The sequence below is a fragment of the Bidens hawaiensis genome, unplaced genomic scaffold, assembly GCF_021521415.1.
Source record: "Bidens hawaiensis isolate Kalapana, Puna unplaced genomic scaffold, B.hawaiensis_p1.1 tig00015443_1, whole genome shotgun sequence".
Taxonomy (NCBI): domain Eukaryota; kingdom Viridiplantae; phylum Streptophyta; class Magnoliopsida; order Asterales; family Asteraceae; genus Bidens; species Bidens hawaiensis.
Window position 1 is genome coordinate 344978 of NW_027492375.1, and position 17424 is coordinate 362401.

The following is a 17424-nucleotide window of genomic DNA, read 5'->3' on the forward strand; positions in this document are numbered from 1 at the left end:
CATTTCTCAAAACCTGTTGCTGTTAAATAACAATTACAAATTCAATGGCCTTACGTCGTCCAAGCAACGGCCGGTCACCACTCGTCAATCCACAACGCCAAATAACCTCCTTCTTCTCCAAATCACCCTCGCAATCTCCGTCACAGTCAAACCCTAACCCTAAAATTAAACCAAAACCTAGCACAACAACTCCTTCACCTCTACAAACCAAAACCACTAAGAATCCGAATCCGAATCCGAAGCTGCCGTTGGTTATTGGCAAATCACCTTCAACTTCAACTCCTACATATGGAGATGAAGTAGTGAACCGGAGGATTAGGGTTTACTGGCCGCTGGACAAGAGCTGGTACGAAGGATGCGTGAAATCGTTCGATAAGAGTACCGGTAAGCATTTGGTTCAGTATGATGATTCCGAAGAGGAGTTGTTGGATTTGAGTAAAGAGAAGGTTGAGTTGTTGAAGGAGGAGGTTAAGAAGCTAAGGCGGTTGAGGCGATTCTCCGTTGAAGATGATGACGATGATAATAATAATATTAATAGTATGATTGTGGATAAGGATGTGGAAAGTGGAGGAGACGATGATTCGGATGATGAGGATTGGGGAAAGAATGTTGAGAAGGAAGTGGTTGATGATGAAATGGAGGATTTAGGTTTGGTGGATGAGGAAGAGGTTAAGGAAGTGAAGGCGGATATTAAAAGGCGAAAACGGGTTGAGGTGAAACTGGAGTTGGTTAAGAAGATAAAGAACGAATCGCCGAAGAATTTAATTTCTAAAAACAATATTAATTGTAAGTGAGGGTAATTGTTGGTATGTTGCTTTTAATGTTGATGAGGAATATTGTTGTTATTGTTGATGAGAAGCTTAATAAGGAAATTAATTCATTCATTTGCTCTGTTTATGCCATATATGACACATGCCTTGTGCAAGTTCTAAGTGTTTATATCTGGCATTATGTATGTTTTAGAGAATGTTTGGGGTTGAGTTTGAGAAATGCTTATTGGCTTATTGGTGTTTTCAAAAAGTCAACAAGTTAAAATGTGTTTGGCAATCACAAAAATCTTTTTTATTTTAGCTTTTTGAAAGGGCTAAAAAGCAGTTTTTCAAAAGCCCAAAATCATGGCTTTTCAAAATGGCTTTTTGAAAAAGCCAGGAAGCCAATAAGCATTTTTCAAACTCAATCCCAAACATGCTCTTAGGCTGTTTTAATTAGTGTGTTAGAATCATCATATTTGTTGGAAGTAATAAGGGGTTCGCGCTTTAGTTGCAGGTGAGAAGGCGTCTGTTATCGTTGACAATGCTCTAGTCGATGATCGAGTTGATAGATTTGCTTCTCGAGAAGAAGAGAAATTCAGATTTCTTGGAAAGTAAGCACTCGAGCACTCTTTAAGTTCTAATTTCTCCATTTTAAGTTGTTATTAATTATTCAATTTGTTAAAATAAGTTGCCAAATACAGCCTGGCTGATCGTGCAAAACATTATGTAGACTAGAGTGAGTTGGTGACTTCATGTTAGGAGTGTAAAAGTCAACATATTTAGCTTCATGTTTTTCTTATATAGTTATATTGTTACATATATACACTGAAGTTTATTGAGCAGGAACCGTAAGGATGCCAATAGGAGATTCCCTGGAGATGAAAATTATGATCCAAGAACTCTGTACCTGCCTCCAGACTTCTTGAGGAGTTTAACAGGTGGCCAGGTATGTTTTGTCTTGGTCCTTGATTTATAACAAAAAAGGGACTACATTATGCAAGCAATTTAAGTGTTATGCTTTTTGTTAAATGTAGAGGCAATGGTGGGAGTTCAAGGCAAAACATATGGATAAGGTTTTATTCTTTAAGGTAATTGGTCTGTCTAACATGGAATGATTGTCAGCAATTGCATGATAAAGCTTCATGCTTGCTAACTTTTGTGACTAATTAAATTAGATGGGAAAATTCTATGAGCTATTTGAAATGGATGCGCATGTTGGGGCAAAAGAACTCGACTTGCAGTATATGAAGGTAAACCCCCTGTTTGTAGTGCGACTTATTTCAGTTTATTTCTTACTGTTTTTTTAATGGAATTGGAAACTTGGTTCTATGATTAGTGAAATATTTTCATCATTTTTTGTTTTTTTCACATACATTATTGTTTTTCAGGGAGACCAACCACATTGTGGATTCCCAGAAAAGAACTTTGAAGTGCATGCAGAGAAGTTGGCCCGCAAGGTTATTTTCTTAAAGTTCTTGATTTCTTACAGTGAACCCCTTTATGTTTTTTTTTGAAATTGTGATTTTATTTTAGTAATTATTAATTTGAACTATGATGAATCAGGGCTATCGTGTTCTAGTTGTTGAGCAGACAGAAACACCTGACCAGCTTGACAAGCGTCGCAAACAGGAAGGTTCTAAAGACAAGGTCACAAAACACTTGTACCTGTTCTTAATAAGATGTCACAAACATCATTATTTCATGTTCTTAAACATTTTTTACCTGTGCTTTTAGGTTGTTAAACGTGAAATATGTGCAGTAATCACCAAAGGGACATTGACTGATGGAGAAATGCTGTCAGCCAATCCTGATGCTTCTTACCTGTTTGCAGTTGCAGAATGCTATGATGAAAACCAACAAGATGAGAGAATATATGGTGTTTGTGTAGTTGATGTTGCTACAAGCAAGATTATCATTGGACAGGTGCAGAATAAATGAAAATTGGAGAAGAGGTGGCAAAATGGGTGGGTGAGCAGGTCGGGTAATGTTCCAAAACGGGTCATTTTTGGGTACTGGTGGATCAGGCAACACAGAACTCTTTTTGTCCATAAATTTACTTCTAGCTATAAATAATTAGCATGCCAAAAATGATATGCCGAATGCATTTAAAATGAACTTTGGGTAACTTTCAACCCATTCGGTATATTTCTCTTTTGGCAATTATTTGACCTGTTGGATTCATAAAAGATTGAAAAAGTATTCACTCTTTTATAAGTAAATGGGGTGAAATTGCCACCTCTGATTGTGTGGCACTGTGTTGACACTTTTGTATTTGTTTGTATTTATGGTGATATTATGCAGTCGTTACAAAAGATTTTAAATCAAATGTAGTACTTAAAAACTGATGCTTCAATTTTACAGTTTAGAGACGATTCAGAATGCAGTACGTTGAGCTGTCTATTGTCTCAATTAAGACCTGTGGAAATTATTAAACCCAAAAAATTGCTCAGCCCTGAAACCGAAAAAGTACTTTTGAGACAAACAAGAAATCCTATCATAAATGAATTAATACCTGTCGAAGAGTTTTGGGATTCTGATAAAACTATCCAAGAAATCAAGACGATTTATCAGCGGATCAGTAATCAATCAGTTTCGTCATCTTTAAATGAACCCATGCCATCTGATAGCAAAGATTACCTACCAGAAGTTCTCTCTGAGCTAATGACTGAGAAAAAAATTGGTAGTTTTGCTCTCTCAGCCTTTGGTGGGACTTTATTTTACCTGAAAAAGGCTTTTTTGGACGAGTCATTGCTTCGGTTTGCAACGTTTGAGCTACTTCCGTGTTCTGGTGTTGCTGATGTCACAACAAAACCTTATATGGTTCTTGATGCCACTGCTTTAGAGAATCTTGAAGTTTTTGAGAACAATGTAAATGGGGACTCTAAAGGGTAAGCTACATCAACTTGTTCACATAGAGGTGACAATTTCGACCCATTTGCTTGGGTAAATGGGTGAAATGTGTTGGAAGTAACTAAAGTCTATTTTTTAAACCTCATAAATCATTCTATTTAAAATTGATGTTACATCCACAGCTAGAGAAAACTGGCGAAAAGTGGGTGGGTTAAACCGTAATAACTTTTATTTTCACATTTACCAGCTGGATAATCCTTCTAATTTGCTGCTTTAATGTATATAGGACACTATATGACCAACTAAACTGTTGTGTGACACCATTTGGGAAGAGATTGCTTAAAGCATGGCTTGCTAGACCTTTATATGACATAGACTCGATCAAAGAACGCCAAGAAGCTGTAGCTGGTGTAAAGGTTCTCTGAATCTTTTCATTGCATCACCTTTGATTTAGTTATTTATTTTTAATTTTTAGCTGTTTCTAATATAGTTTATTTCAGGGAGCTAATCTGCCTCTTGCTCTTGAATTTCGTAAAGATTTGTCAGTATTACCGGACATGGAACGGTTGCTTGCATGCATCTTTTCTTGCAGGTACATACCAGGGTGATGCTAAATTCAATGTCTAGGCATATTTTGATTCTGTTATTAATATGTTAATATTCACTGATTCAAAATGAAACAGTGAAGCTAATGGTAGGAATTCAAATAAAGTTATTCTCTATGAGGATGCATCAAGGAAACAACTTCAAGAGTTTATAACAGTTCTCAGTGGTTGTGATGTAATTATAAATGCATGCTCTTCACTGAGAACCATTCTTGAAGATACCGACTCTAAGCTGCTGCATTGCCTACTAAAACCTGGTACAGTCGTGATCAGTTACTTTATCATTCTCAGTTTCTCACACTCTGTTATATGTAACTTGATTATTTATTAAATTTATGCAGGTAAAGGTCATTCAGATGTTATTGCGGCTCTTAAGCATTTCAAGAACGCTTTTGATTGGATGGAAGCAAAAAGTACAGGGCGTATAATACCTCGGGATGGGGTTGATGATGAGTATGACACAGCGTGCAGAGCCGTTACTGATATTGAGTTTAGTCTGAAGAAGCACTTAAAGGAACAAAGACAACTAATTGGAGATTCATCCGTGAGATTACTTGCTTAAAAGGGCACTTAATACATAGTTTTTTCTTCATATTAACATACTATCATAGATTTTTAATTTTTTTTCCCAACTTAACATACTAATTATGCTTTTATGATGTTGTGTAGATCGATTATGTTACTGTTGGAAAAGATTCATATCTTCTTGAGATACCTGAAAGCTTGTCTGGGAGTCTGCCTTCTGATTATGAACGGCAATCATCTAAAAAGGTATATATATGCATTGGTTGGTCTTCTATAGCTTCTTATTTGTGTTAAAAATATATATGATCATTTTCATTGTTAATTTCTAGGGTGTTTCTCGTTATTGGACTCCTGCTATTAAGAAATATATTAAGGAGCTCTCAGAAGCTGAATCCGAGAAAGAGTCAAAGTTAAAAAGCATCATGCAAAGGCTAATTGGGCGCTTCTGTGAGCATCATGTTAGTTGGAGACAGTTAGTTTCTACAGCTGCTGGTAAATCTATTTCTGTTTGGTTTTGTTGACTTGATCAACTCTTTACTCCTTTTGTTTTGTATTTTCCAGAACTCGATGTCCTGATCGCCATGGCAGTTGCAAGTGACATCTATGAAGGACCAACGTGTCGTCCTCTTATCGTGGATCCGTCAGTTGAAAATGAATCACCATTTCTTGTTGCTAATAACTTAGGTCATCCTGTACTGAGAAATGATACTTTAGGAGATGGCACTTTTGTCCCAAATGATGTTTCTATTGGTGGCTCTAATAAGGCCAGATTTATCTTACTTACTGGTCCTAACATGGGTGGAAAGTCAACTCTTCTTCGCCAAGTTTGCTTAGCTGTCATTTTGGCTCAGGTGAGTTCATGCGGTAATGCTAGATAGTTTTGTCGTGCTTCTTAATGATGATTCATATTTCAGGTGGGAGCAGATGTACCTGCAGAAAGCTTTAAGATGTCTCCAGTTGACCGCATTTTTGTCAGAATGGGTGCAAAAGACCATATTATGGCGGGCCAGAGTACATTTCTAACTGAGCTTCTGGAAACTGCATCTATGCTGGTATGCTTATTTTTCTCATTTCTATATCATAGTATTATTCTTCATGTAGTCCTATTGTGATTTTAAGTGGATGGCGTTGTTTATGAACATGGTTTATATTTAAATGGCAGTCATCAGCAACCCATAATTCACTTGTCGCATTAGATGAACTTGGACGGGGGACAGCCACTTCGGATGGACAAGCCATAGCGTAAGTTCATATGCTTATACTATCTTTTCATCTTCATCAATTACTGTAAGCGAAGAAAAGGTGGATCTGGTGGATTGGGTAATGGGTCAGACGGGTAAATTTAATATGGGTCAAGACAATTTGATTTCATAAATTTTAGTTTTACAAATAAATAAAATGCTAAATAAGATTACAATAACTTTGTTATTGCAGAATAATGTAAACCTATTATAATAAAGTGCTCTAGGAGGTTTTTAATCTTCTGTGCATTCAAATACACTTGGGATGACTTCCAACACGATCAACTCATTTGACCCCTTTTTTAGTTGAATACTTTAGCTTAATCTATTTTATCTTTTAGAGAAATTACATAACCCATATCGACCCATTTGTAAGTAAAAGGGTTGAAATTGCCACTTCTACCAATTACCATTTCTCACAATCTCACATTGGTTGCGGTGCGTCGGTTCTTGAACATCTTGTCAACAAGGTCCAGTGTAGGGGGTTATTTTCTACTCACTATCACCACTTAGCTTTGGACTATCAGCAAGTTCCCAAGGTATGTAAAGTGTGTATGATGCTATATTTGATTTCAATCTGTATAATCAGAATTTGTTTTGACAGGTGTTTCGCTATTATGATTTTAGTGAATCCAATGTAAAACAATCTTGTAACGATATATGTTAATTCCCCTTGTGTAATAGGTTTCATTGTGTCACATGGCATGCAAAGTTGGAATGGAGTTGGGAGGTCTAGAGGAGGTTACATTTCTGTACAAATTGACAAGTGGTGCATGCCCTAAAAGCTATGGTGTCAATGTTGCACGACTAGCAGGCAAGTTCCTTTCTCACTTTGAATTGTGTGCATGTAAAATAAGCTATGTTAAGTAGTGTGGTGGGGCGGTTAGGTAATGGGTCTAGAGAGGTTGTTGGAGACTCGAATCAGATCCGACTTTTAATTTTATAAAATTTGAGGTGTTGTAAAAGTATGCCTTACTATAAGATTAAGACACATGGAAAAATCAAAGGAGAAGATGAGGAGAATGTCCAAAGCCATACATACATGCTTTTAGGTGAATGATCATTAGGTTTTATGAATTTAGATTCATTTCAGAAGCTTGTTTTACATTTTTTTCTTATAGTTGATATATGTATATATATATACATATATATATATAGGATGAGTTTCACTACAGAACTCTTAAATTATTTAAGAACTTGAAAGAACTCTTAATAAGTAACGTTTTTAAAAAAAAAATTTGTATGTTAATGTTATTTGAGTGTAGTTTTATAACTTTTAATATCTAATTATGAAAAATAGTTTTTAAACATCTAATTTTTTTTGGATATATGTAAATTTGTTATTACATAAATTTTACACATGTAAACTTGTGATTTATATATATAATCAAAACTTTATATATAAAATATGGTAAAACTAGTCTAAACAATGTTAATATATGAAAAAATTAAAAAAATATTTGGTTCTTATGAGTTCCTAGAAGTTCTTAATTTTTTTTGAGTTCTATATATATATATACGCCCTGCTTGCGGTGCGCACATATAATGTATATATGTGTGAACCCTTGGGTGGGCAAAAGTAAAATTGCACTAATTTTGACGTTATTTTACTAATCACGTGAAAATAACGTTAAAAGTGGCGGAAGGTTAATCAGGCATCATGTGGTGGCGTTGATAGCCGAAAGACAAGGGCACATGCACCAATCAGCCGGTGTCCCGATGATTGAGTGTTATGTGTCTTATGTCCAAGGCTTGATTCAAAACTACTATCGAGCCGGGGGTCTCACCGGAAGCAGCCTCTCTATCCCTATGGGATAGAGGTAAGGCTGTCTACATCTTACCCTCCTCAGACCCTACCATAGCATTGCTATTGGTGGGATATACTGAGTACGATGATGATGATGATGATGATGATATATATATATATATATAACTTCATTCTCATTTTTCAAGTTTTTAGCTAATTAGTATGTTAAGCATGGTAGTTACAAAACTACTTCATTACATTGGCAGTCAACTTTTTAGATAAAACAAATTAGAAAGTTTTATGCATTTGCAGTTCTGCATACGTAATCAGATCATTTCAACTCATTGACTAGTTTAATCTTTTAGCTTCTACGTATTTGATCTTAGTTGTATATAAATGGGCCAAAATTTACATTGGCAGTCAACTCTTTAAATAAAACAAATTAGAAGGTTTTATGCATTTGCAGTTCTGCATACATAATTAGATCATTTCAACTCATTGACTCGTTTAATCATTTAGCTTCTACGCATTTGACCTTAGTTGTATATAAATGGGTCAAAATTAACATAACATAACACGGTTTCTAACTGTGGGTTCAGGACTTCCCGATGATGTGCTTAAAAAGGCTGCAATCAAGTCAGAAGAATTTGAGACGGTGTATGGTAACAAAAGAAACCAATTCAATCCCACCATGGTCTTCTTTCAGACTTTAAGAAATTGTCTTATGGATTCTTCACCCGAAGGCATATATGAGCTACAACATAGGGCAAAGACGCTTTTGGAGCAAAAGTAGAACTACCTGCGTTGTCCACGTGTTAAATTCTTTAAGTTAACTAATTGAAATGTCTGAATCCCAAATTTTGTATCATAGTAATGAGTGTTGGGAATTTTTTCAGAATGATGAAAATGTGTATTTTTGGGTTACATAGAATTGGTTCACAACACTTCGGGTGGTTCAAAGACTCGCAAAGGTACGGGTAGCTTCTTTCAAAGTTGTGGTGCTTTAGGCGATATTAGTTGTCTACTACGTGTTGCAAATGACAAAAGGTTATGGTTCAAAAGGTGACCTCTCAAAGTTGTCACCAATTTGAATTATTAGGTGATTATGTTCGGTAATGAGCATGATTTGTAGATACTTGAAAAATGAACTCATTGAAAATGGACCAACTTCAACTGATGGTTATTAGTTACTTTAAATAATTGAAAATGGTCCAACTTTGATTTGTTATTATTAGTTGAAATCATTTAAAATGAACCAACTTCAATTGGTTCTTATCACCTGTAAAATATATTTTGTTTTATTTTAAGAAACCATTCATTTTAAACTCTAAAGTACATTGTTCAATTAAACAGTAAAGATGAATGCTTTTAGTTTACTTTAGCTATAATTCAAAAGCTAAAACTAACAGTGAAAGCCAGTCAACTAATAAAAAAATTTATCCTTTTTTCTTTTAAAAAATATTCACTGGTTCTCATCTTCCACAAAGAAAGAGGAAGATCATTAATATACAGTTATCAACTAAGTACAATCATCTTTTTTCTTTTTACTTAAGAGCCTGTAGAATAAAAAAATAAAATAAAACTCTTGAATAATCAATCTAGACACTTGTTGGTCAGGTATGTCAAGTTTATATGTTGCCGCGTTCAGAATCCTGCATACAAACAATACAAGATCTTAGTTCAGGTTACAAACTTACAATGCCTCAAGCTATAAGTATTCGTTTTCAAACGAATTTTCACAATAAGAACGTCATTAAACAACTCACTAACCCATCTATTTCGATAGACTTATCTTTAACCAAAACTACTGATTAAGAAGTATGGGGGCAAACCTGATATGGACGTGTGATGCTATGATGAACCATGTCGATCATCCGCATTATTATGTACATTGGAAGCAATATTCCACAAGCCTTTATTAGTAGTAACTGAAAACAAATGACATCAGATCAAATGCACAAAGGTATAAGAAAGTAACAGTGTAATGATTAACAGTACTTACCGTTAAAAGGGTAAACGGGTAATTTCCTGTTTCGCCAATTAGCACCTCAACAAAATGTCTGGCTAGTAGAAGTACCGTGAACTGCACGTTTGGTTATGCAACTCGATGTTTATAATAAATAAGATAATAATTGTAACTTTATGAGCGCGTACATCTAATTAAATGTCACATTATAACTTTGCCTCATTTAGGAATACTTAACAAACCTCCAAGCCCGGGTATACACAGTCTTTAGTTTAGTTGGGTTGTTACCAATTTATTAGTATTCAATACAACAAATGTAAATGTTTCATTTTGCCCCCATCGAGTTTCAAACATCTCACGAAAAACTAGAGGCGCCAATTGTTGCCACGACACAAACCCGAAACGAAAAAAGAAAACAGATTTTGGGTCTACTAACACGACGCCACAACCCATTAAAAAATGGGCCGGGTTGGCCCGTTTAAAAAGCATGTCGGGTTTGGACTTTAGGTTGGCCCGTATAAAAAAGGTTGACCCGCTAACCTGTTTAAGTATTTAAAAAAACTTTTTTAATCATATTTTCATTTATGTCATATTTGTTTTCCAATTTTATAAAGATCCACTTGCAATTTCAAATTCATTTTCAATATTTTTAATAACTTTCAAAATGAATATTCATATTACTCATTTATACTACAGACTTTAAATTATATCAATTTTGTTTTTTAAGAGTTTGATAAATGCGTACGGATTGTGTTTGGGTTGACACAAATTTATTTGTGTGCACATTTCAACCCGTTAACCTGCTAAGTGCTAATTCGACACGACTGGAACCCATACACAAAACTCCATAAATTATTTTTATGTTCAAAGTTCAAATGTGGTCACATCAAGGTGTGGGAATCAAGCATTAGTGTTTTGTAGTTAACATTATGGTTTAAAGTTGGCTATCTTGATACCGCGTGAACATTAAAGGGCCCTTCTAGACTTTTCAAGAAATTAAGGACTAAAACCTCAAGTGACTCAACGTGCATGTTACTTTAGACAAAAAAATATTTAAGATGAACGCAAACTTTGACTTTGAACATCATTTATTTTATTTTATTTTATTTTATTCTATTTGCTTATAAACGAAAATAATAAACTTTTTTGTATGATATTCTGCTCAATATAAACATATAAGTAGAGTATGAGACGTGTATTTATTTATAGTGAAATATCCAATCTTACATATTGTGTCCGGATAACTACAAAACCTAGTCCAATAATTGTTAAAAAAAATAGTTAAAAGAATATAAATATTAGTTTTATAAGCACCACGTAGAACTTTTGTATTTATATATAGCTAGAAAAACATTAAATTAATCAAATTTTAAGTAAAAACTGTGAGAATAACATATATATATTTGTACTTATTGTTTTAAGTGTGATATATGACATAATGTAAATTATAAATGCTTACCCATTTATACATGGCGAACACTACCTATAAGTTAATTGAACGGTTTTCACCTGTCTCTACTTAAAAATGGTCATGTATTGAACGGAAACTAGTATTTTTCTATATATGAGTGTGTTTCAAGATAGCTTAAAGTTGTTAGTTATTTCTCAAAAGTAGAGCCAATTTAAGTGAAAACTTACGATGAGAGCCAAAGTTCTACACATAGAAGCGGTTGCATTAGCAGTCGATGAACACTCCGTGTATTCTCTTACAAGCAAGCTTTCTTCTTCATCAACAATGGCAACTATTACCAGATTTTCATCTCTTCTTGAAGCTTCTAAACTGTCCCTATAATTGAAAATTAATTAATTCAATTAACCAAAAATCAAATAAAATTAATTAATACTATCTTGTCCCTAGCCTAGATATGTTGCTTCCTAGAAGGGGGCTGCACCTTGAATAATAATTTTTTTTAAAACTTTTTTTGGTCTAAATTAAAAAAGAAAAAAGAAAAGAAAAAGGCAAACATGTCTGGTTGATTGCAATTAAGGAATATTAGAATATTTGCGGTGAATTTTAAAAAATAACTTATATTCTATTTGGAGATGGATTCATAAAGATAGCATAGACTTGTTATCACACGTCGTTTAAGGTATCCAACTCATAATTTGCCAAACGTATAAGAAATTTGAGACTTGAACGAAATTATGAGCTGTCAATTAAAATGTAAACAGCTATTGTGGATTTATATTTTCGTCACACATAATAATATTACTTGCTTCTAATCGAAACTATTAAATAAACATTATTTTAAATTTCTAATCTATTATTATCATGAAAAAGCATTAGAGAAAATCACATTTCACAACTAACTTATATGTATATGCTATTAAATAAACATTATTTTAAATTTCTAATCTACTTAAAGCTAATGTGATACATCAAACCCGGATATAGATTTGCATATATATTTCAATTTGTTTATACAATAGAATCATTTAGGGTTTAACTAAGGATAAGATCGGTACCGTACCGATACCCGGGACGAAGCATGGTGAAGGCCAAGGGTGGGCCCGATCCTCCCTGTTTTTTTGCGAATAAGTGTAAATTAACTCGTTTTTCGTCTGTAAATTTGTATACGCGGTGTAAATTTATATGTCCTTTTCATATAATTTGATTCCCCCCCCACCACCACACACACTCGTTTTCGTCCAAGCTTCACCCACTACCAATATTGAATTTTGAAAATATAGGTACCGAATACCGGGCCTAATCTATATGTGCGGTACCAGTACTCATTACAAAACGCTCATCTCTATATGGTATCGGTACTAGCACCGAATACCATACCGAATATATTGGTACGGTACCTGTACTTGGTGCTCATTCCTAAGTTTAACAGAGTAAAAATAAGGGAGAAAGAGTAATTACCGAATAGTGACATGGGTGTCTTGTGAAGGCTTTTTGGGTGGCGGGGCTGAATATCCCGGTTCAAAATTCTGCAACGTTAAACAAGTACATGTCCTTTTCAGTTGGTGTTTGGCTTTTTTCTTTTTCATTTTTCTGGTACATGTTTGTCATTTCCAAAACAAAATTGTTTTCAAAGCAACAACATTTTATTACAATTAATAATTCATTCTACTTTTGATTTTAAGCATATAACATGATTTTAGTAGCAACAGTTTAATTTAATTTCACATATGAAAACAAATATCGCATTTCACATTTGATATCAGTTTACATGCATTACACGATCGTTTAACATAGGGATGAGATGGTACTGGCACAAGTGTTGAAAACACCGATACTGAATTTCTGAAAAATGGGTACCGAATACCATCCCGAGTCTGTTGGAACGGTACGGTACTCGTTACTAAATACTCATTTCTATATAGTGGTATTGGTACCGAAAATACCGATAATGTACTTTTGAAATAGTGGGTACCGAATCTATTACCAGTACTCGATACCAAATGTTCATCCCTACACGCTATAGTGTACAATGCAATCAAATTATTAGATTGGAAAGGAAGAAAAGAATAGAAGATAAGAGTAGTATTACATGGCTTAAATAGTTGACAAAGAATATGAATATACATATTTGATTTCTTGATCTAAAAGGTCACATAAACTAAAGTACCTTTTATGTTTCAAAGCAATTATTATCCTTTCTTTATTTTAATCAAAAAAATTATAAAACTTTAACTTCCAAATAAAAAAGTTATCATATCACAAACACATTAAAAACCCATTTTAAAAAAACGAAATTTAATTTTCCGTGCAAACAATGTTTTAAATTAGAAAAAAAAAAAAACAATTCCGAATTTGATAACCAAAACTGACTCCGGAACGAACACATGTACAAACACAATTCAATGTTCGTCCATAATAATAGACTTTTTTTTTTCTTGAATAATTCAAAAGGTTAACAAATAGCATTGGCTCATATTTCAGCCAGTACGGCAGCAAACAGGACAAATTAAACACCAATTGGTCACGATTAATACAACAGATGTCAGACACAAATGTTAACCTAAACGACAACAAACCGTGTTCAAATTCAAATATTAATGATTAATCAACAAATGCTAAAAGAAAAAAAAATTTGCTAGCAGACGCAGTTTGTTGGCAGTTTGCCGTAAAAAATCAACAAACCGTGTTCAAATTCATATATTAATGATCAATCAACAAATGTTAAAAGAAAAAAAAATATCCAGAGCGACGCAGTTTGTTGTCAGTTTGATGTGAAAAAACAACGAAAAGTAATTGATTAACCGAACGAACCTGAAGACAGATTTCGCAAACGGTGTTTCCTTTTTCATCACACCATCTCTGAACGCAGTCTCGGTGTGCAAACTGATGATTGATTAAAGAAAACGTTTTCGATTAATTAAAGAACAAGAAGAAGAATAAATTCATGATTATAAATTTAAGATTAAGAAAGGAGAAAGCAACAAACATACTTTGACGGTTCCTGAACATGAACAAGGAGCTTCTAATGATTTAGAGCTTTCGAACTCGGCTTCGTGACATATTCTGCAGCATATGGTCTCAGATGCCGAATATAAATATTGATCGTCGATGTTTAATCTGACTTCTGTTGTCATGGTATTGTGTTGTGTTGTGATATATATTTTTGTTTGCTGTGTGTTTCTTTCTTTGTAATTGTGTCTCTGTTTTGTTGTGAGTTTTGGGGATTTAAGGAAGGAAAGTTGGTTAAAATTCCAATTATGCCCTTCTAGATACATTACTAATCGCCCCGTCTGAAACTAATTAATATTCGGATTTATTATATTATTATATATATATATATATTTTTTTTTTAATTTTTAATTTTGATTTAATTAGGGGGTGGAACCTAAATATGTGAGTAGTCGTTATAAGTAGTTTAGGTGTTCTGGTAAAATGGTTAGTAATAATAATAATAATGATGATTAACTAACATTAGTTCTTTTTTTTTTTTTTGGAAAATAAAATGACCAGTTACAAGAAGCAAGGATCTCAAAGTACAAAGAAAACAAAAGAGACGAATATCAAACAACTAACTAAAAAACTACAAAGGAAAGTTCATGAAATTGAAACGACATCACTGTTACCACTCTAGGCCCAATCTCTTGTTTCGATTACTTGCCCAACGAAATGACATGGCCTTAATATCATCTACTAATTTCGCTCTCGAGAATGCCTCATTATTGAATTACATGGTGTTTCTCGTTAACCATATCAACCAACAAGTAACGAATGCAATCGCTTGAATCATCTCGCATTCCATCTTTTTCCCCTTATGTGTGGTTGGATATTCTATTATATTAGTTGTATATAGAAAAATGTTTGGATAGACAATTTAATGTGTGACGATGAATAAAACCAAAACTTAAAAATAGAAACATATACAGGTAAAAAATACTTTTAAAAAAGTTTGTGAATGTGAGATGAGTATCGTATTATATGATACTCCTTTGGTTATCCGAACCTTTTTACCCATATCGGAATGGAAGAAATTAATATAATATATTATTTTATAAAAGGTGAGCAAATGTCTCCTTTATGTGTTAAATGCACCCTATCGTGCGTAAAACAGAAAGATAATGTGGTTGATTTAGTAGAGGAAAAAGAGACATTATGTAAAAACAACGTGAGGGGGGTACATTATAGCATGTTGAAGTTTTTAGAACATTAAATTTATTAAAATTGCATAATTGTTCGGAGTGTGGCAAAATATTTGATGCTTGAAATCGTTCTTTAAGCGAGTTAAGATTGGGTATTGGGGAAAACAAATGAATAATGTTTAATCATATAAAAACATAAAAGGTATATGTATATCTAATACTCATGAACAAGTAACGGACACTTGACGAGTAATATATGTATCCGATATGTATAGACCAAATATGATACATTACTTTATAATCGAGATTGAAATTGAAATGAATGACACTCGTCTTCTATCCGACCAATTATATTATTCTTGAATTCTAGTTTGTTAAAACTAAAAACTAGATTTTTTTTAGAATGGCGACTTTTTTACATTTAGGCTGCCGCACTCTCCAAATTTGGAGAGCCCCGATGCCCTACTATGGCCAGATTATGTTGTCTTAACCGGGCCCACGCTGGCTTCAGAGTTTGGCTTGGGCGTTTTCCCGGGAAACCATACCGCCGACTGCCACTTGACATCCGTTGTGTCACCACAAGAGCAGAACTCTCTGGCCTAACACACGATGGGACGAAAACCCCGGTGGACTCAGGATTCGAACTGACAACCTTTGCACAAAGCCTAGCTCAAATCCATCATTGTCAATATCCATCCAAATATGACACAAGTGGGATTTGAATTTAGTCTCCATTGGAAAACCCAAGCCTCTTACCACTAGACCACAAGTGGGGGATAACTAAAAAACAAAAACTAGATGATGTAAACTAATACAATTTTACAATTAAGTAAAAATATGTAAAGAAAATTAAAAAAAAATTAGTGACCAATATAGTTTCTTGTACCTACTTGTATTTAGTGTATTATAAATTATGTAAGTGTACTATTGATATTGATGTGTGTAGAGATATAGCTCATCAGACCTAATCTCACAAATATACATGCAGAACATACACTAAGGGGGTGTTTGGCCTAGCTTTTTTTATCAAAGCTTATAGTTTTTTTAGCTTTTTTTTACAAAATAAGCTTAATTTGGTGTTTGGTTTAGCTTTTTAAGCTTATACTTATAAGCTTATATAAGCTAATTTGAATAAGCTTATTTGAAGATGATTTTTTAGCTTATTTGTGTAAGGGTGTAAATTACTCAATTACCCTCAAATGGTGGTGGATTAATAATTATTGAAGCAACTTATTACTAACAAATTAAAAAAGGGTGGATTTAACAATTTATTATCAACTTGTAGAATATAAACTAATCCAAACACTTAAAAACAGCTTATCAAACAATAGAAAATAAGCTATAAACAGATTCAAAATAAAAGCATAAGCCTAAAAATAAAAGCTAGGCCAAACACCCCCTAAGAGACAACATACATTCAGTTAAACTATCAATTAAGAACAAATTATAAAAAACAAAAGATTACGTACATATAACATATTTGTAAAACATGACATAACTTATGATTTTTTTATTTGAATATGCAATTGAAAAAACCTTAAAAGTTAATATAAAAGTAAAAAACGTAGAACTATAAAAGTGATACCTCGTATACATTGGTTTGATATTCATTTCCCACGTCGCTACGTGCATAGAAATTGAGCAAGGGGAAGAATTATAAACTATTACCACATGGCAATCTAACTTTAATTTAATTCTAAGAAGTAATTACAAATATATCATAAAACATAAATTAACCTTAAGTTTCGTAAAATCTCTCTCTCTCTCAACAAATAACTCGTTTTTTTCCTCACAAAATACTTCATCTTGATAGTCATGTCTTCTTTAACATCATCACCATGAAACTGACAATGACGACTTATCTTCTCTTGACAACGATGATATAAGATTGATATTTTGTAGTGTCATTTTTTGATGACATGAGTTGTAAAGTTTGTATATTTTTATGTTTTGCTGTAATAAAGATGTTTGGCTCCAGAGGCTGTGAAATTTTTGAGTAGGGTTCAGCGCGTCGTACACGGAACCTCTTCAGCTTCTAGGTCCCAAAGCTTCGTTTTTAGCAGGATTGGCTTTGCTGTTCAAAAGGGGGTTGCGGCGCAGCTTGTTGCCCCCGTTTGCCTGCCACTTTATTGTAATCGTTTTATAGTAAATTATATAAAACTAGTAAATGGTGATCTTCAAAAGATGACTT

At 33.6% G+C, this 17424-nt stretch overlaps 2 protein-coding genes across 3 annotated transcripts; one reads left to right on the top strand and one right to left on the bottom strand.

The window, feature by feature from the left end:
* Nucleotides 1-44: 44 nt before the first annotated feature.
* On the top strand, nt 45-8682 carry LOC143549127 (DNA mismatch repair protein MSH6-like). 2 transcript variants are annotated; one of them, XM_077040115.1, is made up of 21 exons: nt 45-786; nt 1267-1363; nt 1596-1698; nt 1787-1840; nt 1928-2002; nt 2141-2209; nt 2316-2399; nt 2487-2675; nt 3114-3640; nt 3889-4018; nt 4103-4194; nt 4286-4464; nt 4549-4751; nt 4877-4978; nt 5062-5224; nt 5294-5583; nt 5647-5784; nt 5895-5974; nt 6413-6512; nt 6658-6787; nt 8320-8682. In XM_077040115.1, exons 1-21 carry the CDS (start codon nt 45-47, stop codon nt 8511-8513), a joined length of 3741 nt encoding a protein of 1246 aa, XP_076896230.1. In that variant the 3' UTR covers nt 8514-8682. The 2 variants fall into 2 exon arrangements, with proteins under 2 accessions (XP_076896230.1, XP_076896229.1); XM_077040114.1 differs by lacking the exons at nt 6658-6787; nt 8320-8682 and having other exon boundaries at nt 1261-1363; nt 5895-6475.
* A 610-nt stretch (nt 8683-9292) lies between these two features.
* Nucleotides 9293-14231, bottom strand: LOC143549115 (uncharacterized). Its single transcript, XM_077040104.1, has 7 exons — nt 14088-14231; nt 13909-13980; nt 12556-12623; nt 11325-11472; nt 9723-9803; nt 9553-9648; nt 9293-9372 (listed from the first exon to the last, which is right to left on the bottom strand). Exons 1-7 carry the CDS (start codon nt 14229-14231, stop codon nt 9349-9351), a joined length of 633 nt encoding a protein of 210 aa, XP_076896219.1. The 3' UTR covers nt 9293-9348.
* Between the last annotated feature and the right edge of the window lie 3193 nt (nt 14232-17424).

Bases quoted from the DNA above. Each gene is read 5' to 3' on its own strand.
- LOC143549127 (XM_077040115.1), top strand. From the start codon at position 45: ATGGCCTTACGTCGTCCAAGCAACGGCCGGTCACCACTCGTCAATCCA. The intron at 1,841-1,927 runs GTAATTGGTCTG...TAATTAAATTAG, and splicing joins ATAAGGTTTTATTCTTTAAG to ATGGGAAAATTCTATGAGCT. The intron at 4,195-4,285 runs GTACATACCAGG...AAAATGAAACAG, and splicing joins GCATGCATCTTTTCTTGCAG to TGAAGCTAATGGTAGGAATT.
- LOC143549115 (XM_077040104.1), bottom strand. From the start codon at position 14,231: ATGACAACAGAAGTCAGATTAAACATCGACGATCAATATTTATATTCG. The intron at 12,624-13,908 runs GTTCGTTCGGTT...TTAACGTTGCAG, and splicing joins TTTGCGAAATCTGTCTTCAG to AATTTTGAACCGGGATATTC. The intron at 9,804-11,324 runs GTAAGTTTTCAC...CCAAACGTGCAG, and splicing joins GTAGAACTTTGGCTCTCATC to TTCACGGTACTTCTACTAGC.